Genomic DNA, 26,374 nt, shown 5'->3' with positions numbered 1-26,374 from the left:
CTCGGGCTGCCTGTTGGGCTGTGAAGGTCCGTCTTGGTGCTGCCTCTTCCCCAGGAAACACAGCAGGGACCACACAGAGTACAACAGCATTTAATGGTCAGAAACAGTTGTACAGTAGTACATCCAGCCACAGGAGCTGTGCTGGAGGACAGGACCCAGTCCTTCCCCACGCCAGGCAAAGCAGTACTGGACAGGAGATGCCCTGTGGCTGAGCCCACGTCCCCAGGGCCTGAGGGGAGACCACCATCTAAAGTCCCCCAGCTACCACTCTGTATTCGTCGGAGGAGGGGTGTAAACCCCACATGCAAGAAGAACCCCTTGACCCCAGTGTCAAATGGGATGGGGGTTCGAGAGTTATAATAAAGGGGGAGCCCTATGTAAGCTGTTAACAGAGTTCAAAGGGGCAGGGATTACCCCTGTTCTCCATCTCCTAAGGTGCTCACTTTCCCAGCTGCTTCATCCGCTCATCGATATTGGCAAAATTCCCCTCAATTGTGGACAGGTTCTCACGCATGGTTGTCTGCACCTAGAAGATCACAGAGATGGGTTACTCCTGGTCAGGCCCAGGTACTGACTTGGGCGAGGACCTGAAGAAATGCTCCTAGAGAAGACAAGGAATGGAGGCATTGTTTGCGGGCCCCAGAGCAGGCGGGCGATGGCAGCAGCTCTCAGGCTACCCTCGGGTGCGGCAGGTGGAGCTTAGGGTCTGACCAGCAGGCCCGGCTCACCCAGAACCATTCTCTGATCCGGGACATGTAACGAGAAGCAGGTAAGATTTTCTTGAAATAAGAGCTTTACTGGCTCAGAAGTTTAGAAGACTGCTGTGGCGGTACAACATACTCTGTATATTTTTTTCATTCTTGATGGTCCTGTGGTATCGGGCTTTGAACTGTAACTTTGCCCCCAGCACTGAAAACCGTGCCTCCAAGAGAAACTGAGGGCCAGGGGCTGGCACTGTTAAGCGTGTGTCAGGAGCAGTGGCACAACAAGGCCAGAGCCCGCTGTTCAGTCTGTATTCCTCCCAGAGTGCTGTGCTCTGGACATAAGCACGTTTGGATGAGGACCCAGGAGGGGAAAGCTAAGCTGAGACTCCACAGGGACGGGGAGGCGGTCCAGGAAAAACAAGTTCACTCAACTAAAAATTCACCCACAGAATTTCACCTAATCCATACGAGCCCGGGGGCAGGTGTAGCTCCCCAGATACTAAAAGGTTCATGGATGAAGTAAGTTGTCAGAGATCGCACGACTGCTGGAACAGTGGAGACTCGGAGCAGGCCCCTGCCACCGAAACAAACCTGGGAACCGAGAAGGGAGGCAGCAGACCAATAGAGGGCCACGCACCTGGGTCAGGAGGGCGGTGTTGTCCTTGAGGGAGCTAGCAATCATCTGCTGTGTGGTATCCAAGTGTGTCAGGAGCTGACCGAACTGCATGGCTACAAAAGGAGGCAAGAACTGCATGGGTGAGGTTAGAATACAAGCCAAGACAGAAAGAAGCAAAAGCTGCCCACTTTCCAGTTCCTCTTGGCTCCCCTGACAGCTGGCCTCCCACCTTGCTCATGCAGCTGCTTGATGGTGACAAGTCTCTGCACCAGCTCAGGCAGGGTGGAGGCGATGGGGCTCCAGCGCTGTATGGTTTCATAGAGCTGGTGCACCTAGGGGGGACACAGACGGGGCCCGATGGGATGGCTGAGCGACGTGCACACTGACCACGGGGGCGAGGGGGGCACGTGTGAAGCACTGTCCTGTGTCAGCTGCTGAGAGCTCATGAAGACGGCACTGGGGCCAAAGCTCTCCCACTCCAGCAGGACGTCCAGAATGACTCAGGGAGTGGGAGAGGGCGTGAAGATGGGGGAGAGGGTGTGAAAATGGGGGAAAGGGCTCCTCCTGACCTTGCTTTGTGTATCTGCATCCTCTACAGAAGCTTTATGCTTGGCAATCTCGTTCACCTTGCCCAGGACACTCTGAAAACACAGATTTTAAGGCTGACGGGGCACCCAGGGCTTTAAAGCTACCTGTAATCCAGTCTGCCCTCCATTCGATACCTGTAGCCGAGCCTCCACTTGGTCCAGAACTGCGAGGTCCAGGGCGTTCACCTTTGCTTGCAACAGTTCTACGGTCTCCTGGGGGAAGGGGTGGAGACAAGCTTCACCAAGGGGAATGGCTCGCTTTTCACTAGGAAGAGGCCCCACTAGTCCAGGAGGTAACTAACATGCAGCTACGGACCCAAAACCAGTTCTCCATGCAAACCCAAGCCCCGTATCCCTCCTGCAACCCAACACTCGGGTTCCTCTTATACTCACCATAAGACAGGCTCCCTGTAGACCTGCTGAAAGGGGATTCTGGTGGGGGAGAGGAGGAAAGAAATCAGTGGTTCTTCTACCTCCACACAATTACACTTTCCTCCCATCCTTTCTGGTTCTAGCTGGCGACCCACGGGCTGCTGATACCTGAAGCCCTTCCCACTCTTCCCAGGGTTCTGTGGAATCTACGGATGTTAGGGACAAAGGAGGAGGGTCAGACTAAGTAGAGGAGAGTGCCTGACCTGAGCGTCCTGATCACAGCGTACAGTGGCTTCCAGCTCTGTCAGGCGCTTCTCAAGTTCTGCAACCTAGGGCGAGGAAGGAAGTGAGATTCGCCATCTGCTTCCCTGTCGCTGCAGTGGGCACTGAGAGTCTGCTCTTCTTTGCTGGTCTGCTTGCCCTTCCCTTCCCTCCTCTCCGACTCTACCAAGGGGCTGCTTTCTCTGGAACTCATCCCTAGTCACAATCTTAAAGTCTTAATTGGAAGTAGATGGCTGAGGGAAGCCTGGAAGATGGACATCAAGAGGAATGAGAAGCATTTCCAGCACCCTCTCCCCAGATCAGATCCCTTGGAGGGAGGTAGGAAAGTCTTCAGGGCCACATCACCCTAGCCCCCCAACCAACCTAGACACGTACTTACTTTGGCAGCTTGAGAGAACTTGTCCTGTTCAGGCCGAGAATGTAGTTCGTAAGTGACAAGGTTACTATCTACGGGAGTCCCACCGGTGGTCTTTCCCCCTGAACCAGTTCCTTTGCTGTTTTTTGTTGCTTCCAGCTGCAGCAGCAGGCGCCTGGGCCAGGAGACCAAGTAATAAGGCCCACTTGAAGGATGTGGGCCAGCCCAGCCACTCTCCTTTCTGCCACACGCTCAAATTAAGGAATAGCTAGGCTACCTCTCCCCTTAACCAGTACCTGGCTGAGTCTCCCTATGCCCCAGTCACCAATGATTTCCCAACAAAGTAGGGCACCCACTTAGCCAGAGCTCCATCAGGGTCAGTAAGGTTGATAGCTGCATCTGGTCCCAGCAGCTTCTCCAGGTGGGAAGCAACCAGCTGCTGCTTCAGGGCTGCCAGCTGCTTAGCCAAAACTACTGGGGTCAGCTTCTCTTCAGTGGCTGACTCCTTCACCGTTGTCTGGTGTGAAAAGAGGTAGACAATGAAAGGTGGCAAGGATGAATCAAGACCAAAAAAAAAAAAAAAAAAAATGATCAAGACCTTTAAGAAGGGCTGTGGCTGGAAGTTACTGAATGGCTCTTACCCACCTATGGCACCGAGTGTAGATTTATGTATCCCAAACCTAGGAACCTCTGCTCCCTTACCCAGAAGCTTTGGGAATCTTTGTCCTCCTGCTGTGAGGTCCTCCTCCACTATGTAAGTCAGAGCAGAATGGGGAGAAGGGATTTTATAGTTACCTTGATTTTCTCAACTTCAGTTGTCAGCTCTTGGACCTCATGCAGTAGTCGCTGGTACTTTTGCTGGGGTGTCTCCTTCACTCCTAGACCCTCTCCAAGCTAGAGAGCAAGCACACACAGTGAAGTTCCACCTCTTCGTACAGGGAGCCTCCTCAAGAATTTATCCAAACCCTGAGCCTAAGCTGTAAGGGTATCCTATGCAACTCAGAACCCGTAACACCCTGGTATAGAAAAACCTGAGGTAGGTGGAGGCTGGGAGACTCTCCAGGGCAAACAGGAGGGGGACTAAGCATCCTCAATTGTATCCTGTGGGGCTTCTCAGGACCCCCAACAAGAGAGAAACTCAGAAGCCTGACTGTTCCCCTGATGCCCCTCCTAACTAGGATCACTGCACCATTCCGAACACACACACACACACACAACAAACCATCTCATATTCTCCAGATTCATATCCTGTTCTCTTGGTTTTTCCAATACGATCTGAGAAATCTGCGAAGAAAAGAAGATGGAATTGAGGGCCTGATCTAGGCCCAGGGCAGTCACGGTCTCAGGTGACTGTCAGGGCTACCACGAAAGATCTCCATGAAGGACCCTTTCCCCAAAGAAAAAGTCACTATGCCCTGGGGATAGGCCTCCCCCCAGCCAGTTTCCAGCCCAGTCTTACCAAGTCCCTTTGTCCCCACTCTCTTGTCTTTGAACTTGTCATAGGCAGCATTGGGATTGACAATGATGTGCTCCACACTTGTGCTCGTCAGCTCCTCCTGCAGGAATAAGTAGTTCAGCCCAGGGGCAGATTCATTCTCACCCTAGACTTCCCTGACCCCACAAAATCCCCAAACCACTAGAGGACACTGGGTCCTACGTTCCCAAGGGAAGAGAAGGGCAGCTCCATTCCAAGCTGCTGACCCAGGCTCAACCTAGGAAACGGAAGCTTCCTGGTAAATTTGGAGTCTCAGTTGTATAAATATTAACACCCTGATTCAAGGAACAGTGGTAGTATAACCTCCCCGCCCACTCTGTACATAAGCCTCCCCCTCCCCACACTCCACCCAGTGAGGCCCTCCCAGTTATCTGGCACACACCATGCACTCAGGGCAAGAAACCAACCTGACCTCTTTTAACCTCCCCCTCCCAAAAGTAAAGTTCCTTGCTGCTGAGGAAGGACACTTGAAGCTGGCCTCCCATCCTTGCTGAGGGGAAAGAGGAAGGGTGGCGGACAGTCCAACTGCTAACTCTGAGGGTGAGTAGGGGTGAGTAGCTGCTGTAGGGAAGACACCGGCTCTGAGATACAAAAGGAAGTCTGAGACAGGGCCTGACCATCAGTCCTATGTCCAGGATGCCATGAGACTGGGGAGTTCAGGGTATAGAGAAAAGAGGCAAGAGATTACTATAATATTTTTTTAAGGGACGTCTCAAAAGCAATAGGCATAAGCACTACATGCTTCCCAAGGAGACCCATGGGTGAGGGCCACGCCCAAGTCCTGACATGGACGTAGCCTGGCAGCTTCTCGAAGAGACGCTGTAGCACCTGCCTCTTCTTCCCGAGCCCTCTGTGGTGTCTCAAGCACTGATGCTATTCCATTAGCAGGGAGCATGGGAAAGAAAGTGATAAAGAGAGTTTACTCGAGAAATGGAAGCAAAGAGGTTCCCTCCTTACTAGATACTGACTGGCTATTCAGATTCCAGTAACTACACCAAGACTGGGCACTTCGGACTACATGTCTCCTTTCCTCGTCAGCAGTCCAACAGCTCTCACTACATTACTGAAGGAGGTGGAAGGAGACCCAGGAGTCCTTTTCTTTTGGGGATGACCGCTCCACCTTCTACAGGAGGCAGACAGTGAGTCTTCTTTCCTTCAACTAGAACAACAGTTCTCAACCCTGCTTGCACAACTGTGTCACTTATGAAATGTGTAAAAATAAAATTTAAAGTAAAAAAAAAAGAGGGGGAAAAGGAGGGGGGAAGGGGGGAAAAAGGACTGGGCTCTCATCTGTAGATTCTGATTTCATTATTGTTCTGTGGTAGGGCCAGGATCGTAGGTAGGCCAGCTAGGTAGAAAAGCTACCCAGCTGATTTTAATGTGCAGCCAGGACCCGATGGTCTCGGCCTGTGTGTGGGTATCAGGAATGGAGGTGAAGGACGACATTGGAGACACCATGAAGAGCAGCAGACAGAAGCTCCATCCTTCATTTCTGGTCTACTATTAGACAAAGAATCAGTGTGAGCGGCAGCTGGGTGGCTCAGCGGTTGAGTGTCAACTTTCAGCTCAGGTCGTGATCCCAGGGTCCTGGGATCGAGTCCTGCATCGGGTTCCCCACAGGGAGCCTGCTTCTCCCTCTGCCTATGTCTTTGCCTCTCTCCGTGTCTCTCATGAATAAATAAATAAAATCTTAAAAAAAAAATAAGGGAAGGGAGGAAATAGGGAGAAAACATCAATTTTGGTCTTTACCTCTCCTTCAGGGAAGTGCTGAGCAGAGAGGCAAGAGCTAAAGATTAAGGGAAGACAAAAGGGCTCAATATCCCATATGCAAGGGCGAAGAGACAACTGAGCTCCAAATTATCATCTCTTTAACCTTCCCCGAAATGGATGGCTAGAGCACCCATAGGCCAAATAACTACATTGTCTCTGGCCTCTACAAAGTGCTTGTCTGAGAAGGACTCCCAATCAAGAGAGATGACCACCACCTTCTCTTAAGTTCACAATCAAGAGTATGCCACTCCTCCCCGTGATTGCCCCAGTCAAGGCCAATGAAGCAGAAATCCATTTTTTAAAAATCCCCTTAAAAAGACAAATGGGAAGTGTAGTCTACAGACCAAGGAAGGAAATTAATCATGGCTCCCATCTGTTAAGCCCTCATTATGAGCCGGGCACTATGCTGATGAGAACCTACTTTCCTACATACTTTTCTAAATAGGGAGGGGGTCGGTTGAGTAGAAAAGGGACAATGCACAGAACGTGGGCTGCAGTGGTCCTGGACAGTGACGGGGATGAACAGTGCTTTCATCGCATTATTCCCACCGAGGACCACATCCTGGGTCAGGAGAGCTGGCTGATGCCAGCATCCCCCCGTTAGAGCCTCTCCACAGATGTGGCCCCAGGGACTCAGTCCTCCAGCGGCACCCACTCTGCCAGTGCCTCAAAGATCTGGGAGCATGGCCTAGGGCAGTGTCATTACAGTGATTCGTAGGATGGGAGAAGGCTGTCAGCTGGGGGTGGGGCTGGATAGAGGGATTAAGATTTAGTGGAGACAAAAGGACAGAGAAACAACTGCCCATCACAGCACACCCCATTAAAAAGCAGATGAAAGGTCAGGCTTCTTACCAGCTCCTTGTGGTTTTCCCCAGAGGTGAGAAAATCAAAAGAGTTAAAAGGAAAGGGAGAGGGGAAATGGGGGTGAGGGAGGGGAAAAAAAAGACAAAATTGTTATTAGCAAATTGTCACATGCACTATATGATAGCTTCAAACACACTGCACCATAGGACCCATGGGAGCCTAGCAAAATTTGGGGGCCAAGAAATTTCAGCTAGAGTCACTACACACCCCGAGAGAAAGAAGAGCTTGGGACCCTTTCCTCTCTGGTGGTGAGAATGTCATGAAGCTCTGCCGTGAGAAGCAATGTAAGACCATCTGAGAACTGGCGAGATGCTGCAGCTAGTGGCATGGAACAGAAAAGTTGGGAGGAGGCAAGGCAGAAAGTGAAGCGGAGGCTGTGGGGACTCTAAGGACATGGAGCTGACTGAGGGCCCGTAATTCTCCAGGGGGCTTCATGGTTCACATCTCGCTGTCTCTCCTCTAGTCTCGAAGAATCAGACATTTGGATGGTTGAATGGGTCACGATGAGGTGACCACATGGGTGGTCCGACAGGACTTCAGGTTAAGCAGAACAGAATACGTCAGGAGACGGTGAATTTCAGGAAATTCGAGGTACCCATTCTCACTCTCTACAGCCAGAGGAAAGGCAGGGCAAGTCTCGGGCCCTTGCATAGTCCAGTGTGTTTGTATCTATGTCGACTACCTGGTAACTCCCCCTGCGGCACCGAGGAAACCAGAGCAACTCTGCCACGATGTGCTAGCACAGAGGGTACCAGGATTCAGAGCTACCAGCCCAGGTGCAGAAAATGTTTCTTCCACCCTCTGTTCACAAGATTCACAGAGGTTAGAGGGTGGACAAGGGGAAAAGGTGAGAATATTTCAAAGAAGCCTTCTTTTAGTACAGCCACAGAGTAAGGCTCTCGCTTCTAGGCAAGATCGGTAAAAAACTGCCAGAAGGGGGAATCTAGCTGTATGCCCGCCTCTCCGGGAGCTCTACTGAGGGGCACATAAAAATCGTGGAGGATTGAAAATGGTTATGTATATATGAAAATGCACGGTGGGACAAAGACAAGTGCTTCCTGCCCCAGAGATTTCAGCTAGATACATCTGAACCTCAACCTCTCCGTCCCCCGTCTGATGCCAGGGTCCAGCTAAGCCAAGACTCCTGTTTCAATGCAGGGTCAAGGCAGATCCAGGCCCTGTGGTCTACACTGGGATGTCTCTGCACAGAGTGAGTATAAGCGCTCACAGGTGCACACATGCAAACACACAAGGGGAGGCACTCACACACTACCTTTCTTATACTTGCCCCCCACCCAAGCTAAAATCAGCTTGGGAGAAACTCAAGGAGAAAGAACAATGAGCTGTAAGCTCCAGTTCAAATCATAAGGAACAAGCAGGATGGGGGAGGACAGAAAATCAAAGAAAAGGAAAAATGGTATATTAATTTGTAAATAGGTGTATATACCACCTCCAGGTCTGTCCTATGGGTGCACTGTGGGATGATGAGCTTTTAGTCATAATTCCTATAACCTAGAGTATTAACAGTCACCACAGAATCCGTATATCCAACCACCTTGATTAGAAAATTCTAAATGGGGATCCCTGGGTGGCGCAGTGGTTTGGCGCTTGCCTTTGGCCCAGGGCGCGATCCTGGAGACCCGGGATCGAATCCCACATCAGGCTCCCGGTGCATGGATCCTGCTTCTCCCTCTGCCTATGTCTCTGCCTCTCTCTCTCTCTCTCTGTGACTATCATAAATAAATAAATAAAAAAAAAAAGAAAAAAAAAAGAAAAAAAAAAAGAAAATTCTAAATGCCCTGATCTCAGGTACCAAGCTTACCTGGTACACAACTCCCAGTACCTCTCACTAATGGACCCCCTGATGCCCCAGGGCTGTTTGGCTAAACGGCTGTGCCTCAGAGGGCAAGACCTGAGGTTCTAGATCAGACAGGGAAAGAGGCCACCGCTGCTCTCTGAGCCTGTTCAGGCTCTATGCCAACACTGCAGCCAAAGGGACTTCAGAACCATGATGACAAGGAAGTTGGAGAGTGCTGTAGAATAAAACTGTCCAGGATGGACCAACATAATGCTGACCATCCATTCATTTCTAAAGGAGGAGTACAGAAACAGAGAGACTAATGAAAGCACAAATAACACAAGTTATTACCTTAAAATTACATATGACTCTCCTTCCCCTTCCCATTTACCTTTATCTAAAGGCTTAGCACAGGGAATGTTAAAATGAGTTTTCCCCAGGGATAATCTACATACAGCTAAGAAGTTAGGACTGTGACTGTCCCCCTTATTCTCCATCCTTGTCTAGAATGGCTAAGAGTTATTTCTTAACTTTATTTCAGTCTGAGGAGGAGAAAGCCAACCCCTTCTAACCCCAGCCCCTAAATGCCTCATTTAGGCCTAGCATTCCTAGCCTCGTGTTTCTGTTCCATCCTCCATTGGACAGTTTTATTCTGCAGACCTCATAAGGGAAAGACAATGATTCGTGGATCATAGCTGTACTTCTAAACCTTGATCAATGATTTTTAAACACAAGGCCGGCAGGCCCCTTAGGGACCCAGCTAGGGACTCGATAGAATTTAAAAACGATTAGCTACAACAATAGTACAGTGGCAGAGCATTGCATGCGAGATGGCAGATGAAAAAAAAAACATGCAGAGAAGAAGCATCGAATGGTCTTACTTGTGCAAACTAGTGTCCAGGCAAGGTGGTGAGGAGGGAGGATGGGGGAAGCATTAGGAAAAACTCAGGTAAGTTCAAGAGCGCCAACAGTCCAATGAACACAATCAAGCAAACTCTATGATACCTCAAACTATAAAGAGGAGAAACAGTATGTTCTCAGGCTGGTGGAGTGTCCAGCAGTACCTACCCTTTGGAGAACAGCCTCTGCCAGGGCCCCATCAAAATAGGTCACTGTGGCTAGGTCATTTTCCCCCTTTAACATGGCATTTAAGATGGATAAGGCATAAAGGGAGAAACTAACTATATTCTGTTTCTAGTGAGTTTTGTTGTTGTTGTTGTTTTTCTAAATTTACTCTCCTTGCTCCAGCAGTTCAAAGCCAGTAGCAGAATGCCTCATAGACCCAAAGTAGACTGTGGGCCCAGCAGGGAGGAAATCCCAGTTGGGTATTAGCTTTCCTGATGAGACATTTTGAGAGAAGTCCCCAAACAAGCCCATCACCCAAATCAACCTAGGAGTGTCTGAAATGCAGAGGGGAGATTCTCCTACATTGAAGAGGAAAGGGCCAGCCTATGCAGTTGTCTGGCCCGTTCATTTTAGAACACTTTACTTCCTGCTAAAATTATTTTCAAGGAATAGTAGGAAAATCAGGATCATCTTTAACAAAACTAAAACCTTTTATTTTCCTCCCCCATCCTCTCCACTATGGGAATTGAAATGCTTTTATGTTTAAACTACCAATTATAATCTTTAAGGGATATTAGAGGACATTATTTCCTTCAGCAGCTCATTTTTTTCCACAGTGGAGCAATCAGAAGAAGGTTAAAAGACAGTGAGGGTCAACACTCTTTGATTATTCTTTTAAATAAAAATATGGAGACCAGAAGAAGCTAGTCCTATTGGTTCTCTCCAAGGAAGGGAGCTGAGTGGTGGCAGGCAGGGGTAGGAAGAGACTTTTGCTCTATGTGCATATATTATCTATTTTAAAAACTAATAAAGTTAAAAATAAGCTGGAAACTAAGGCAAAACATTCTGTTGCCAGTCAGAAGGTGACTGAAAACCTCACGGTTCAGCCACAATACTTGTGATGTGCATTGTCATCTGTGCTAGGTCTAGGGAAGGCAGGCGAGAGACTGGCTGCTAGTGAGAATCCAGGCCTTACAGGCATGAGGTTTCTGGACTAAGTACAACCCACTTCCCTTCAAGCTGTACATTTACATCAATATTAAGAGCAGTAACAGAACCATTACTCAGCTGACTTCCCGAAGGCTGCCCTTTTAAGGCCCACAGGGACATCCAGAGGCCAGAGACATTAGCTGACATCAGTAAACATCTCAGCACCTCACCCCTTCCTGAAGACGCTGAAGGTCCCCTCACCTTACTCACTCCTGCCTAGAGAAAAAGAGTCATTTAGCTGAGCCTTAGGTGATGGAGGCAACTCGACTCTTCTTGTATTTACCGCCCAGCTCCTATGCACTCCTATACCGTCATCCTGGGTAATACGCTGCATATGAAATGAACACTTCCAGTACCCCTGCCTATCAGTTACCCCACTAGGTACTACTGAAATAGGCTGCTCAGGCTCAGTGGGGAGAAACAGCCAATCAGGGTTGCACATTCAGGTGCTTCCATGCCTGTCATCTTCTTATTAAGAAATATCCCTATATTTTCAAAAGGAAAACTACAATGTATTTTTTGTTTTGGAATGGGGATTGTTGTCATGCTGCCCGTTTGTATCACAGCCAGTGACAAATGGAAAAACTTACATTTATTATCTCACCATGAAGGCTTGATACTTTATAGGCAGAAGCCTAGGCCAGAGTTGAACAGTCTCTGAAATGGGTCAGAGGACTGAGCTTATATACTCCTGTTCTGTGAAGTTAAGGCAGCTTCCTAGTAACATACATCTTGGAGTGATAGGTGTACACCAGGTCCTTGAGCAATGACAACATCTGCATTATCTCCAGATACTCAAGCTTGGGGGACGACAGATTGACATGCCAGCAAGGACAGAAGCCACAAGGAACACATCATTGAGGAGACAGGGAAGGTGTTCCCACAAAGTAGGAACCACTTCCACATGGGGAAAATCAAATAAGGAATAAGTGAGTACGCCAAGCCATACATTATGAGCCAGCAGCCAGCATTCTTCAGGACTAACCAGCCCCACAGACATAGCCACAGGACTTACAGACACACAGACGGAGCCTGCTTCATCAATGTGACCTTAGCCCAGCTCTCTTTGGAATAGAAGCCTAAAACACATCTTGTAAAAAAATGCTAATGGAACTTTGTTCCCCTTGGCACTTATAAACAAATGTTTATTATACTGATTTCCATTCACTCCATTTTGTTTATTCCACGTATCCTGCATGTATCCTAACTCCCCCATGAGCCTGGGGCATCCTGGAAGGCAGGGACATTTCCTCCTCTGCATTGCACAAAAACCAACACAGAACGAACATATTCAATAAACAGTGCTAAAGCGGCTCCCCTCATGTTTTAAAATGAGTCCCCAGTGAATTTCTTCCTTAGAGTTCTTCTTGTATCTGAAAGTGCTAAGGAATCTCCTTTGCTCCTAGGAAATATCTATGTTTTCCCTCACATTTGTTTTACTCTGACCAGATCCCTCATCTTTCTAAAATCTCCACATCACTTTCTCACTCTTGGCTCGACGGATACTGGCTATTCATGTAAAAAAGCATTCCTCTTTACTTCAAAATCTAGCTCCTGGTAGGATACCAATGAACATGTCTCGAGTGAAACAGTTTATGAAATCAAAGGTCTAGTTCCTAAACTCAAGTAGTTTCCAAGTGTTCAGGCTTCACGATTCATTACCGTAGCCTAGGACCCGGGGGCCTGCCTAAATCACTAGCCCCAACTAAACTGTTTTGAGATATTTCGACTTTATTTAAAAAGACCCAAGGATCAGGTCTTGTTAATTGTAATTCCCTCCTTCCTGGCATTGTTCACTGGTGGCTGTAAGCCTGCAACCTACATACATCCCAGGCTGGGTTGGCATACCCGCTTATTGCTGTGGCTCGCCAGGAAAGGGAAAAGGGTCTGCCTGGGGGACAGAGGTCAGGGTGCTTAAGAGTCCTGAAGCAGCACATAGTCTTACCGCATCAAACTCTGCTTGATCATCCTCAGGTAGGTCGCTGGTTTCATAAACATCTGGCTCGTTCCTGGCCTGCAGACAGAAGCAGTGACCACCCTACCTCACTACCCCGCATCCACCAATACCCGTGACCCACTCCATCTGAGCAGGCTAACAGAGAAGGCAGGCTGTGCGGCCAGGATTCGGTCCGTCTTCCCCCTGCCCAGTGAACCCTATGCCAGTTCCCATGTCTTAAAGGCTGGGGATGACAGGAGGCACAACTGGGACCTCATGATAAGTGGTGAGTGTCAGTGATGACAAAGATGTTACCCTGAATCTGACTGGGGGCAGACCCTTGGCAATCATTACGTCCGAGGTAGAAGAGGGCTGTCTTCGCCTTAGGCCCGTATCCCACTACCCTGGCACACAGGTGGAGAGTGACTCAGGACCTTAGCCCTCAAGGTCCTGTGGCCCAACCCCCACCCTTGAGAATGCAGGCAGGGCAGCCCAAAAGGAGGGTAACAGGCCGGCAGGTGCGGGCGGGGGATGGGTGGGTGATGGGGGCAGAGTTCTCTATCCGGCACAAGAAGGCTGCTGCCGCGGTCACCTCCTCTTCGGCAGCGTGGAGGCCACACCAAGTGGCCTGGTACGTGTGTTCGGGTGGGGGTGGGGGAGATCTGGGGAGACACGGGCGGTGCTGACACGCACGGCAGGAACACTCGGGCGCAAGTGGTAAGCGCCCCGAGACGGTTTCTGGGCGGAGAAATCGGCGAGGGCCGGGAAAGGGGCCTGGTAAGCCACTCCGCGACCGGCCAGGTCGGGAGGGAAGAGTCCGGACGGTGCTGCGGGCCGTCGGGGAGCCGGCGGCGGCCCGGGGCCAGGCCGGGCTGCAGGCCGGGGGGTCACGGGGCAGCGCCTGACGGGGGTCCTCGGAGGTCGGGGTGCGGCCCTGGGGAGCCGGGGCTGGCCCTGTACTCACAATGCCGGGAAGGTCGGCGTATTTGGGGTCCGCCATGGCGGCGGCGAGGCGGGGTTGGGGGACCGGGGCCTCGGTGGAGCCGGGGCCGGTGTTCGGGTAGGGGAGAGGCTGGGTCCGAGTCCCGGGCTAAGGCGGCGGCAAAGGGAGCGGCGGAGGAGGCGGAGGAGCAGGAAGTCTCGCGACAGGAGTCGCACAGGAGAGAGAAGGGGAAGGCAAAAGTCGCGAGAACAGCCCGCTACCACACCCCTAGAGAGGCCGGGATTGGCGAGAACGCGGCCAGGGAGTGAGGTAATGGCGGGGGACGCCGCCTAGGATTGTGGGATTTGTAGTCTTGGCCCATTCCCCCCTTGGACGGAGAACGACAATAACGCACCTTGGGGAGTTATTTAACACAACTTTTTTTCTTTTACTTTTACATCAAGTCTCTGAAACACATTTTATAATTCCTGTTTTTCAGTTGAATACATTTGGGTTTCCAAAGATTAAATGACTCGATAAAAATAACGCATCCTGTCATGCCGTGGCACAGACAGGGCTTCAAAAACAATAATAGCAAGTAAAATTTAGTAAAAGCTTAGTCATGTTAGGAATTTAAAGGTTAAGTAATCTCGAGTTGGAGCTATCAGATAAAATACAGGGCACCTAATTAAATTTGAATTTCAGATAAACAACTACTAGTTTTCTTTAGTGTAAGTATGCTTCATACCATATTTGGGACAAACTAACACACATACACTATTAGTTTTTTTTAATCTGAAATTCAAATTTAACGGGGCATTCTGTTTTAGTTTTTCAAACCTGGCAGCCTTATTTCAAGCTCAGAAATAGTTAAGTGGTGGCTGTATGTCTGTCTGAACACCCCCTGTGCTCTTATGCACTTCACTAATAGTTTTCAAACTTCTGAATTTCACAGTTCGATAAAATTAAAACAACAGCAAACCTTTTTGAGGATGGACATAGCATTGCTACCTTTTAATTTTGCCAACTAAGTGCATTAGAAAAAGAAAGGCTATTGTTTAACCATCATTTCTTACTAGAAAAGTAGGAAGAACATACTCTCAAGAAAGTCCTTTGACACTTTGTAAGTCTAGCTTTGTGAAAAACCTACTGCATTGTGTGTGGGTGGGTTTTCTTTTGGGGGGGCATACCCAGTAAAGTTTTTGTCCCCAACCCTCCGTAGACAAGCTTTTTTTCCCCCTTTTTTTCTAGATAAGCATTTTTGTTTGTTTGTTTGTTTTTTGAAAGTCCATTAAGGCTACCACCCTGGAGTCCCTGGGGGCCTGAGTTTGGGATGTTTTCCAGAATGTTTCCTGAGCTTGCAGGATGCTGCAACACTTAGAAATAGTGCCAGACCAAGTGACTGGAGAGATGCTTGTGTTCCTGAGTTTGGAACTCATTGTCATTCTATGCATACTCTCCTGGCTGCTCCCCAGACCTCTACCTCTGTTTCTACGTAGTCCTCCTGGCTTGTCATCCAGTTTCTTGCACTGGACCCATTTCCTTCAATTTCCATAAGACACAAGGTGGGTGAGAGGTATAGGCCTGATGTGGGGAAGCCCTCAGCTGAGTTCTGAGCGGTTAGCTCTTGTCTGACCAGGTCACCATCCTCTCACTCTTACCTCACAGTGTCCAAGTGACCTTAGACAGTTGCTAGGGAGAACCTCCATCCCCTCCTCCCTTCTCCCATCACCACACTCCTTCCCTTGGCCTGGAGCCTCAACTCTTGCAGTCCAACTCTCTGTTGGCCAGCAGAGGCCTGTGACGTGGAGCAAAAATCAATTTGGCCAGCTTCTAGGTGGTTCTGCCCAGGGGCTGCAGCAGGAGTCTGACCGGAGGGGAGGGGAAGAAGGACAAAGAATCTCTAAGGCTTGTTTTTTTTTTTTTTTTTTTTTTTTTGTTTTGTTTTGTTTTTGCTAGGTAAGGGGGAGAAACAAAGCAAGCCCTGAGAAAGGGGCCGGGGTGTTGGGACTCTGTCCAGTGGTAACCTGCACAAGAAACACACTCACATAGGCGAGGAAACCTGTCTGAAACCTGAATGCAGATGTCTGCCCTGTCGGTTCTGTCTCAGGGCGCCCCATGCCCCCCCCTTCACTGTTCGCTACCTCCTTTCTCCTGCAAAAGCTTCTCCTGCCCACCTGCAGCCCAGCCCCAACCTCTGAGGCAGGAACGAGAATTTCAGGTGTTTCTGAACCCTGGTAGCCCACAGTCGGGGGGGGGGGGGGGTCTTCCTTCACAGGGGGGACCTGCTGCGTGTTCTGGGGACAGAGCGCACCTGCGGACGGAGAAGGGGAGGGGGAGAGCCTCTGCCCGGACACTCCTGTCTGAAAACTAGGAGCTGGCCGCCCGCCCCCACGGGGGTGCAGGCAGCTGAGTGGGCTGGGAGTCGGCGTGAGGGGGCTGGGGACCGGGAAGGCCAAGCGTGCTCCCGATCTGGAGAGGCTGGGGACGGGGCGGGGCGCGTCCCGGAGTAAAAGGGGTGGGAGCGCCGCGGACGCCCTTCCCGACGCCGGCGCCGGGCCCACCGCCGCCCCCTCGGTTCCCGGGGGGCGCCCCGAGGGAGGGCCGGGCCGGCCGCGGGGCTGAGGGCGGGGCCCGGGGCGCGCGGGGGGCTGAGGGCGGGGCCCGGGGCGCGCGGCGAGCGGGGGCCCCGCGCAGGAAGCCCCGCCCAGGCCCGCAGCGCGGCGCCGCAGCGCGAGGGGCGGAGAGGCGGGCGGGGGGCGGAGCGCCCGGCAGCAGACGCCCAGGTCGCCCGCGCCCCGCGCCGCAGGACCAGCCCGCGCGCCGGCCCCGCTCTCCAGCCCTCGCCCGGGCGCCCCGCCTGCCTCCCGGCCCCGGACGGCGAGCACCCGCCCTCCGCCTCGGCCTCCGCTGAGCCCCCCGGCGCCGCCCCTGCCGCCCGAAGCGCCCAGCCGCCGCCGGCCCCACCATGGCGGAGACCAACAACGAGTGCAGCATCAAGGTGCTCTGCCGGTTCCGGCCCCTGAACCAGGCCGAGATCCTGCGGGGAGACAAGTTCATCCCCATCTTCCAGGGGGACGACAGCGTCGTTATCGGGGTGAGTGTCGGCCCGGGAGGGCGACGGCCCCGCGGCGCCCGGCCCCCCTCGCCCCTGCCGCGGGCGCTGGGTGTGGCCGGCCCGGCGCGGCCGCGTCTCCGCAGAGCGGGCGGGGGCCGCTTCCTCGCCGCGGGGGCCCGACGCCCCGGGCCGCGCACCCCCTTGCCGGAGGCCAGGCCCGTGGTTTTCTCCTGCTCTCCGTCTCCCCGAGGGAAGCGCATCTGCCCTTTGTTATTGGCTCAGATCTCTACCCCCACCTCCCGGGAAGGGAGGGGGAGGCCAGGGGACGGGCTGCAGGGAGGTGGGCAGTCGGGGTCTGGGCGGGAGGGGGTCCAAACGAGATCGGGCGCCAGGACCAGGCCTGCGTGAGCCCCTGAAGGAGGTGCAGCCTAGACTGGGGCGGAGGGCGCAGGGCGGATGGGTTTGCCGAGAAAGGACTACCTCGATGCCACACCCAGTCAGGGAAGGGGGCTTTGGGGTCCTAAGGAAATGTCTGCTTTCCCTCCTCCAGGTACAGTAGGAAGAGGATTTCAGACACCCCAGTTCCCCCTAACAAATAAAAATGACCGAATCCCGAGGTCTTATTCATCCTTTCTCTTAATGATCCCGTAAAAAGTAGCAGGCTGTCTACCTCATCGTGCCAGCTCTGCCCTTGGAGGAGATCTTATTAAGCAGGAGAACTAATAGTTACTGTGGTTTTCTTACTCCGCATGTATTATTTGTCCCCCAAAACAGCGCTCTGAAGGAGGTATTAATATTTCCATTTTACAGATGAGGAAATTGAGGCCCAAAGAAGTTGAATGACTTTCTCAAGGTCACCCTATTAATTCATGGATCTGAACCTAAACCTGTAACTCCAAAGCTCCTGGCTTTTCCTCTATATCACACGCACTGCCTCCGCAGATTTCTCTTCTCCACCTTTATCTGCGATGGCCCAAAAGGAATTCCTAGGAAGTTCCTTACCCCTCCTTTCCCAGGTTGGTAGGGATTGTTAGGCTATGGGGTGAAAGGATCTGAGGTCAAGTCCTGTAGGGCTTGCGGGGTGCTGGGCCAGGAGACTGTAGCCAATTTGAGAAAGGAGGGGCACATAGGACGGCTGTCCTCAAGGTCAGGAGCACTGTTTATATATCTTTGGTCCACGGTGCTTGGCACAAGGCATGCTTACTAAGGGAATGAAGGAAAGATGGGGAGGGAGCGTGGGCCCTCTGAATCAGTGAGAATGGGACTTTGAGTAAACATGCCTTAGGAAGAGCCTGCTTACGTGTCCCATCCCCAGGGGCTCCAGTCTGTCACCATGCTGAGCTGTCACCCACTGAACTTAAATGGGTGCTTCTGCCTTGCATGTGTGCTTACATATGTGTGTGTTCACCACATAGAGAGGGCCACTGTCTTTGCCTCAAGGACCTTAGGCCTTCCAGTCTGGTCAGTCTGGCCAGGCTAAAACAATCAGTTCTGGGGGCTTCTTTCCAAGTAGTCTGGACAGCAGACATTAGCTGTGAGAGTTGGAGCTTGAGGTTCCCCTGAGACAGGGAGGTTGAGAAACACGAGGGAGGTGGTCACAGGAGAGCACATCCACAAAAGGCTTCTACGTTGCAGCCTAGCTTCCTTGGTTTAGTTCTTTCAGGTAAGTCTGACCCAACTCCTTTAGGTTCTCGGGCCATCCTGGTGTGGTGGGCCCGTGGCATGGGGGTGATGTTGGGAGAAGGAGTGGTGGTATTGATCTGTCCAATTCGCTAAACAGGAAAGACAACCGTAGAAGGTGGAGAGGGGGAGAGATTGAAGAGAGGCCCAGGGCCCCCTGCCAATTCAGATTCTATGTTAGTTCCACAGCTGCTCCTTCCTTGCCTGTTTTGCCTGATATTTGCAGGGCCGCACCTTTGTCTCACTGTGTATCTTCATTTGCCCCAGCCCTTCCTGTCAATCTCTCCAGCTGAGGTAGATGCTTATGGGGGGCCATTTTGTCTCACACAGTGTCCTTGGAGCTCTCGTTCCCAGCCTATTCATTATTATTCATTTGGGAGGAGGAAGGCTATAGGAGAAGGAATTTTAAGGCAACCCTTGAGGGTCCCAACGAGGAAAGGAAATCTTGTACTCCCCTCTCCTCTTTCCTCCTCTAGCTCCCTTTGGGGCTCAGCATCTGAGGAATTAATGGAGGAAGCTGTTCCAGGAAGGTGAGGGAAGAGTGAAAAGGGAGACAATAGTCTCTCCAAACCCAGCTCCTGCTCTTTTCTCCAGTGGCTCTCCTCTCTGCCTCTGCAGCACTGCGGCTAGCTCAGGGCTTCAGAGTCTCAAATGTTCGTGGGCTTTTTCTGCTTTGTAAAGGGTAGGAGAATAAGCTGGAAAGACAGCTCTTTCAGCCTTATTCCACCCCCACTCCCCTGACTTCTCCCAGGAATCTGGGGGATGGGGCTTAGCCAAAGTTAATGGCCTGAGTCATACTAAATGGGTGTCTGGGTCACTGTCTGTGTGCTGTGTACCTTGTTTTGCTCTTTATGTCACTCAGAATCCAGTGTGACTTTTTACTGGACCCGTTTAAGTGTCTTTCTGCCTTGGTCTTGGTGGGCAGAGTGTCCTGGTGTCTGCTGTCTAGGCTGCTGCCTCCCTATCAGGCATGGGAGGGATGACAGTAACGGAAGACATGTACATTCTCTCTCCCTCATTCATTCAAGTGTTCACCATATTCTTTCTCCCTCAGGTCTCCTAATGGGTTAGTGGGTTCTTAAGCAGACAAAAATTCAGGACTATCAAATACCTCATTTGGAAAAGCTAGATTGGGACCTGGCAGGATCATTCAATTAGAGTCAGTATTGTTTGGGGTGGCCCAGGATTCCTTTGATACCTGAAGAGGGGGAGCAGGTCTCCCTTTGGGGGAAATGGAGAGGGGAGGTAATGTTCATCGTGGCCAGTGTCTCTCCAGCATTACCATGGCAACCATCCCCAGGGGTGTCACCATGGAAATCAGGCCTGGTGCTCAGAAGTTCAGCCTCTACCAAGTGCTTTACTGAGGGTTAAAAAGGTTGGACATCCTGGGACCCCTCATCTTAGGCCCTCCCATTAGCTACAGTCAGCTCATATAATGGAAAACTGCTGAAAGGTGCTGGGAGATACAAACGAACAGGAGGCTTGGAGTGGGTGGTGGTTTAGGGAGAGCAGAGCCCTGGGCTGTAGGACTCTGAAGGGGGGCTCTCTGGAGAAGATTGTGAGGAGTGCTTAGATTGCTGTGGGTGGGGGAGTGAATCTCAGGGGTCTCCTCAAAGGTGGAGGGTCTCTAATGAAACCAGTCTTCTAGTCTTTCAGTCTCCAACATTGACATGGTGAGGGGACTTCCTGGGGGAAGATGGGTGAGAGAATCACATACTTCTTAAGATGGGGTTGAAGTCGGAAAAAGGGAGTGATGAAGGGCTTCAGTTCTGTCCAGAAACATTTGAAGAAATGTCCAAATGCGGGGGAGGGGGGTTGTGTGGGGAAGGGGAAGGAAAAGCCGTGATAAGGATCTGATGCATTGTTCAGGCACCTCAGCTCTTGGATCACTATAGCGCTGTGGGTAGATTCAGATTGCTTGGGTTTAAGACCCATGCACTACCATTTCTCAGCTGTGTGTCTGTGGGTAAGCTACCTTACCTCTTTGAACCTGTTTCCACACCTATAAAATGGAATAATAATAGTACCTGCCTTATAGGATTGCTGTGAGCAGGGATCCCTGGGTGGCGCAGCGGTTTGGCGCCTGCCTTTGGCCCAGGGCACGATCCTGGAGACCCGGGATCGAATCCCAAGTCGGGCTCCCGGTGCATGGAGCCTGCTTCTCCCTCTGCCTGTGTCTCTGCCTCTCTCTCTCTCTCTCTCTCTCTCTCTCTCTGTGACTATCATAAATAAATAAAAGTTAAAAAAAATAAATAAATAAAGTGCTTATTAGTGCAATGACAGGCATGTAATAAACTTCTGATAAGAATTAGGTGTTATTTTTTTATATATGCTGTTTCCTCATGAGCTAGCCTTTGACACACTGGGAAGTACTTAACATCCCCCCCACTTTTAAAAAGATTTTATTTGAGAGAGAGAGAGAGTGCACAAGCAGGGGGAGCAGTAGAGGGAGAAGGAGAAGCAGGCTCCCTGCTGTGGAGCTGGATGTGGGGCTCCATCCCAGGACCCTGGAATCATGACCTGAGCCAAAGGTAGATGCTTAACTGACTGAGCCACCCAGGTGCCCCAACATTTCCCCTTCTTACTGGTTATTTCATCCAAACATCTAAGTCTCTAGTATTTTCTTGCTCTCTTCCTCCATCAATATCTGTGTTTTTGGCAGATATTTATGAAGAACATCCTACGGGCCAAAGACTGTGCTTGATATCAGGATTTCCCGGGAATCCCTGCCTTTAAGAAACTCTTGGTCTACATGGTGATCCAAGCTGTGGAGTGGTCAGGGCAGAGGCCTGAGAGGGGGCCTCAGAAATGGCTTTAAAAAAATAAGTGGTTTTTGCAAGTTATAACACAACCCCCCAGACTTTGGTAAGAAATCTGCCACAACACACTACAGTCCAACTCAAAGTAATTGTGTGTCATGAGAAACATAAATAGTGGTGATGCTTCCCAGGTGAATAGTCTAGAGGCAGAAAAGTTAGAAAACCACTGGTCTAGTTATTCTTCTCAAAAGATCTGACAAATTCATCTTGGGTATAATCAATAGCAAATTAAAAAGAAATTTACAATATAGTAAATGGTGAGGAGCACTGAGGAGGGCACATGATGAGATGAGCACTGGGTGTTACACTCTTTCAAGTTGGTGAATTGAATTTAAATAAAATATATATATTTTAAATATTTTATTTATTTATTCATGAGAGACACAGAGAGAGACAGACACAGGCAGAGGGAGAAGCAGGCTCCATGTAGGGAGCCTGACTTGGGACTCGATCCCAGGTCTCCAGGATCACGCCCTGGGCTGAAGGCGGTACTAAACCGCTGAGCCACCTAGGCTGCCCTAAATAAAATATTTTTAAAAAGAAATTTACAATGTGACAGAAATAAAAATCTTAAGATAAAGTAATGAACTAGACTTGGAATTTAAGGGCCTAGCAAAGAGTAGAGAAGTGCTAACAGGCCTTTCCAGACCCCTGAAATAACAATCTGTGTCTGGCTTTCCCTGCTGATGAGTTTACTAAGTGAACCCATTTTTAGTTCTTGGATGTCTTTTACCCTTACAGTACTGAGAACACCACCGTTTGACCCTCTCTGATCTCTTCTTCCCAGCCTAGGCTGCAGAAAAGGGATTCCTCAGGCGGTAATTGCCTTCAGCATTTGGAGAGCGCCCTCCATTTTAATGCATCCACAGCTTTCTCTGGAATCCTATATCTGGGAATGTTTGTGAGAGAGGAGGAGAGAAACAGAAGGAAAGGCAGAGAATGAGTTGGAGCCCATGTTCCCAAAAGGGAAGAAGGGAGGGGCAAAGTTGGCTTGAGAGTTATATTTAATCCCCTTTGGCTGCATTCCTGGCTTCAAGAAGCATAGATAGATATCATTGGTGGAGAAGAGGCGAGAGTCACTGGCTTGAGATAGACGTGTTTTGTTTGTTTCTGTTTCTTGGCCACTGGATGGGAGCTGCACTGAATTAGATTACAATTCAAGAATCAAGTTTCAACAAAAAATAGATTCATTAGATTAAATTTAAAAAGAAAGATATTGCCACTGAGGAGGACAGGCATTAATGCCACTTTAAAGCTGTTTTCTTCTAACACTGTAATAAGGATTTATTCTTTGTAATGAAGTGTAATGATGAACCGTTCATATAAAAAGAATGAAAAATTCCCAAAAACTCTATGAATAACCCATAAATTCACTCAAGCCTTTAAAAAAAATTAAGGTAGGGGATCCCTGGGTGGCTCAGCGGTTTAGCGTCTGCCTTTGGCCCAGGGCGCAATCCTGGAGTCCCGGGATCGAGTCCCACGTTGGGCTACCGGCATGGGCCTGCTTCTCCCTCCTCCTGTGTCTCTGCCTCTCTCTCTATGTCTATCATAAATAAATAAATCTTTAAAAAAAATTAAGGTAGATTTTTCTTTAATAATATTAAACATAGTCTGATTACAACACTAATATACTTTAATTGTTGACAAAATCAAAAACAAAGAGAAACACATACAAGAAACTAAAAATCACTTGAAATCCACCACCCCAAGAAAAACACTGTTAACAATTTATTTCTTTCCAGTGAGTTTTTGCTGCATATATACATATATTAATTTTAATAAAACTGTATCATAAACTATATATTGTTTTATAACTTAAATTTTTCACTAACACATGAGTATTTCGCATTTATTAAATATTTTACATAATTTTATATTTTTTAAATGTTTAATTTTTGCATAAGCTTTAACATACACATGTGACATAATTCAATGATATAAAAAAGTATACAATGAAAAGTAAGTCTCCTTCCTACCTTTCTTTTCTAGCCACCCAGTTCCCCTTTAACAACCTTATTACCAGTTTCTTATGGGTTCTTATAAAAGCATATTATACATTTTTAAGCAGTTACTATATACGTGCATGTACTTTTAAAAATATTTATTTTATAACATGTTTTGTTTTAATTAATCTATGCAATGTGGGGCTTATAATGTATAGTTTTAAAAAAAGCAAAGTACAGAACAATATGTATGAATTCACAACCTCGAGATCAAGAGTCGTATGCTCTTCCTACTGAGTCAGCCAGGTTTCCCCACATGTACTTTTTTTTTTTTTTAAAACAAGAATGGTAGCATAGTATACATATTGTTCTATTCTGTACCTTGCTTTTTTTTTTTTTTCAACTTAATGATAAGTCTAGGAGATTTTTCCTTATCAGCACATAAAGATTTACCTCATTCTTTTAAACAACTGTATAGTTTGTTGTAGGGATATGTCATAATTTAACCAGATCCCTATTGATGGACTTTTAGGGTTATCCTAATAAATTGCTATTACAAACATACAATGAGTGCACAAATCTTATGCAAACAGTTTGATGAATATTATAACGTATTTTGACACCCACATAAGCACCACCCAGATTGAAATCTAGAGTATTTCTGTTGCCCCTCAAAGCTCCCTTTTGCCCACACCTGTCATATCACTCCAGGCATCCACTATTTTGACTTCTATCACTAGCTAAGTATGGTTGTTTCTTCAGTGTTATACAAAAGGAATAATACAGTATGTGCTCTCTTGTGTATGAATTCTTTTACTAACACATTTTTGAAATCTATTTATGTTCTTTTATGGCATCATTTTATTCTATCTCATTTAATTGTTTTAAAGTAGGCTCCATGCCTACTTGGAGCCTAATGCAGGGATTGAATTCACAACCCTGAGATTGAGAAACCTGAACCAAAATCAAGAGTCAGACATTTAACCAACTGAGCCACCCAGGTGCCTCTATTATGACATCATTTTAAATAGCAACAAAGAATAAAAATATACACATGCCATTATTTAATCGATTCCTTATGTTAACCAGTTTCCTAAATATTACTCCTTTCAGTTGTTTTCAATTTCTTGTTGTTATAAGCAGTCTGATAATAAACATTCTTGTAACTAAATATTTGCTACAAATATTTTCATGGCATAAATTCTTAGAACATCTGAGTCAATAGATATGTGCAATCCTGGCTTTTGATTATGTGTTTCTGAATTGCCTCCATAAAAGTTGTATGGACATACTGTTCCTACCAGAAAAGGACTTATTTCAAGGAAATTATACGTCCTTAAGCCCTTATCTACACTGGGTATTACAAATAAGCTTGTGTTTTTCAATTTGATAGGTGAGTAACAATATTACTGTTTTAATTTGAAAATATTGAACATTAGTATTTATTTTTCTGTTGCTAGTACCTAGCCCTTGTTTATTATTTTTCTCTTGAGGTTTATCTTTTTTGCTATTAATTTATGAGAGCTCTTTATAGTAAGAATATTAATATCTTTGAAAAGCTTAAATTTTTTTATTTAAAAAATTATGCATTTTCATTTTAGAACAGTTTCTTAAAAGTTTATTTATTTATTTATTTTTTAGTTTTATTTATTTATGATAGTCACAGAGAGAGAGGCAGAGACACAGGCAGAGGGAGAAGCAGGCTCCATGCACCAGGAGCCCGATGTGGGACTCAATCCCGGGTCTCCAGGATCGCGCCCTGGGCCAAAGGCAGGCGCCAAACCGCTGCGCCACCCAGGGATCCCCTAAAAGTTTATTTATTTAAGTAATCTCTACATCCAGCGTGGGGCTTGAACTCATGACCCCAAGAGATCAAGAGTTGCATGCTCATTTAACTGAACCAGCCAGGTGACCTTAATTTAGAAAAGTTTTCAATCTAAATAGAGAAACTCTTAAAATTCTACTGTCCAAGATACCACTATTAACATTTTTTTAAAAGATATTTATTCGGGATCCCTGGGTGACACAGCGGTTTGGCGCCTGCCTTTGGCCCAGGGCGCGATCCTGGAGACCCGGGATTGAGTCCCACATCGGGCTCCTGGTGCATGGAGCCTGCTTCTCCCTCTGCCTGTGTCTCTGCCTCTCTCTCTCTCTCTCTGTGTGTGACTATCATAAATAAATAAAAAATAAAAAAAAAGATTAAAAAAGAAGATATTCATTTGAGAGATAGAGCATGAGCAGAGGGAGGAGCCAAGGGAGAGGAACAAGCAGATTCCCTGCTGAGAGCAGAGCCCGACATGGGGATGGGGCTGGACTATGGGGCTGCATCCCAGGACCCTGAGATCATGACCTGAGCTAAACTCAGATTGAGTCACCCAGGCACCCCTTAACTTTTTTTTTTTTTTTTTTTATGATAGTCACACAGAGAGAGAGAGAGAGAGAGAGGCAGAGACACAGGCAGAGGGAGAAGCAGGCTCCATGCACCGGGAGCCCGATGTGGGATTCGATCCCGGGTCTCCAGGATCGCGCCCTGGGCCAAAGACAGGCGCTAAACCACTGCACCATCCAGGGATCCCTTAACTTTTTTTTCTAAGCAAGGTGTACCTATACATTTTTTTTAAAAAAACAGAAATGGAATCATCCTTTTTGCATTTGTTTTTTACATTGCATACTATCTTATGTATTTATTTTTTGCATAGTATTTTTTGAAGATTTTATTTATTTATTCATGAGAGACACACACAGAGAGAAGCAGAGACATAGGCAGAGGGAGAAGCAGGCTCCCTACAGGGGAGCCAGAAGGCAGATGCTTAACCGCTGAGCCATCCAAGCGTCCCTGCATAGTATTTTAAAAACTACTTTTTTGCCTGACAGTATTTTGTGTATACCTTGTCTTGTCATTACATATTATCTTATCATCTATAACATTTTACATTTTTTAATTTAAAAATTATATGTTGTCACTGTAAGACGTTTAAATATCACAGAAAAGTATTGCAGGGGATCCCTGGGTGGCGCAGCGGTTTGGCGCCTGCCTTTGGCCCAGGGTGTGATCCTGGAGACCCGGGATCGAATCCCACATCGGGCTCCCAATGCATGGAGCCTGCTTCTCCCTCTG

General features: G+C 48.5%; 2 protein-coding genes across 4 annotated transcripts in view; one reads left to right on the top strand and one right to left on the bottom strand.

The window, feature by feature from the left end:
• Nucleotides 1-74: 74 nt before the first annotated feature.
• On the bottom strand, nucleotides 75-13,992 carry DCTN2 (dynactin subunit 2). 2 transcript variants are annotated; one of them, XM_041755607.1, is made up of 15 exons: nucleotides 13,799-13,992; nucleotides 12,844-12,912; nucleotides 7,034-7,039; nucleotides 4,376-4,472; nucleotides 4,139-4,200; nucleotides 3,712-3,810; nucleotides 3,273-3,433; nucleotides 2,941-3,091; nucleotides 2,543-2,608; nucleotides 2,301-2,339; nucleotides 2,043-2,120; nucleotides 1,890-1,961; nucleotides 1,550-1,652; nucleotides 1,342-1,433; nucleotides 75-526 (listed from the first exon to the last, which is right to left on the bottom strand). In XM_041755607.1, the coding sequence occupies exons 1-15, from the start codon at nucleotides 13,832-13,834 to the stop codon at nucleotides 440-442; spliced, it is 1,218 nt and encodes a 405-aa protein (XP_041611541.1). In that variant the 5' UTR covers nucleotides 13,835-13,992; the 3' UTR covers nucleotides 75-439. The 2 variants fall into 2 exon arrangements, with proteins under 2 accessions (XP_041611541.1, XP_041611542.1); XM_041755608.1 differs by lacking the exon at nucleotides 7,034-7,039 and having other exon boundaries at nucleotides 13,799-13,991.
• A 2,543-nt stretch (nucleotides 13,993-16,535) lies between these two features.
• KIF5A (kinesin family member 5A) overlaps nucleotides 16,536-26,374 on the top strand; it is a 32,977-nt gene continuing 23,138 nt past the window's right edge. For both annotated transcript variants that reach the window (XM_041757315.1, XM_041757314.1), the window contains exon 1: nucleotides 16,536-16,853. In XM_041757315.1, the coding sequence (XP_041613249.1) occupies nucleotides 16,725-16,853 (129 nt within the window). In that variant the 5' untranslated portion in view covers nucleotides 16,536-16,724. The remainder of the gene's footprint in view (nucleotides 16,854-26,374) is intronic.

This window comes from Vulpes lagopus, chromosome 5, assembly GCF_018345385.1.
Source record: "Vulpes lagopus strain Blue_001 chromosome 5, ASM1834538v1, whole genome shotgun sequence".
In the NCBI taxonomy this organism is placed as follows: Eukaryota; Metazoa; Chordata; class Mammalia; order Carnivora; family Canidae; genus Vulpes; species Vulpes lagopus.
This window is presented reverse-complemented; position numbering and strand designations above follow the sequence as displayed.

Bases quoted from the DNA above. Each gene is read 5' to 3' on its own strand.
- DCTN2 (XM_041755607.1), bottom strand. From the start codon at position 13,834: ATGGCGGACCCCAAATACGCCGACCTTCCCGGCATT. The intron at 1,653-1,889 runs GTCAGGAGGAGC...TGTCCCCCCTAG, and splicing joins ATGCAGATACACAAAGCAAG to GTGCACCAGCTCTATGAAAC. The intron at 1,434-1,549 runs GTGGGAGGCCAG...CTCCTTTTGTAG, and splicing joins CAAGCAGCTGCATGAGCAAG to CCATGCAGTTCGGTCAGCTC.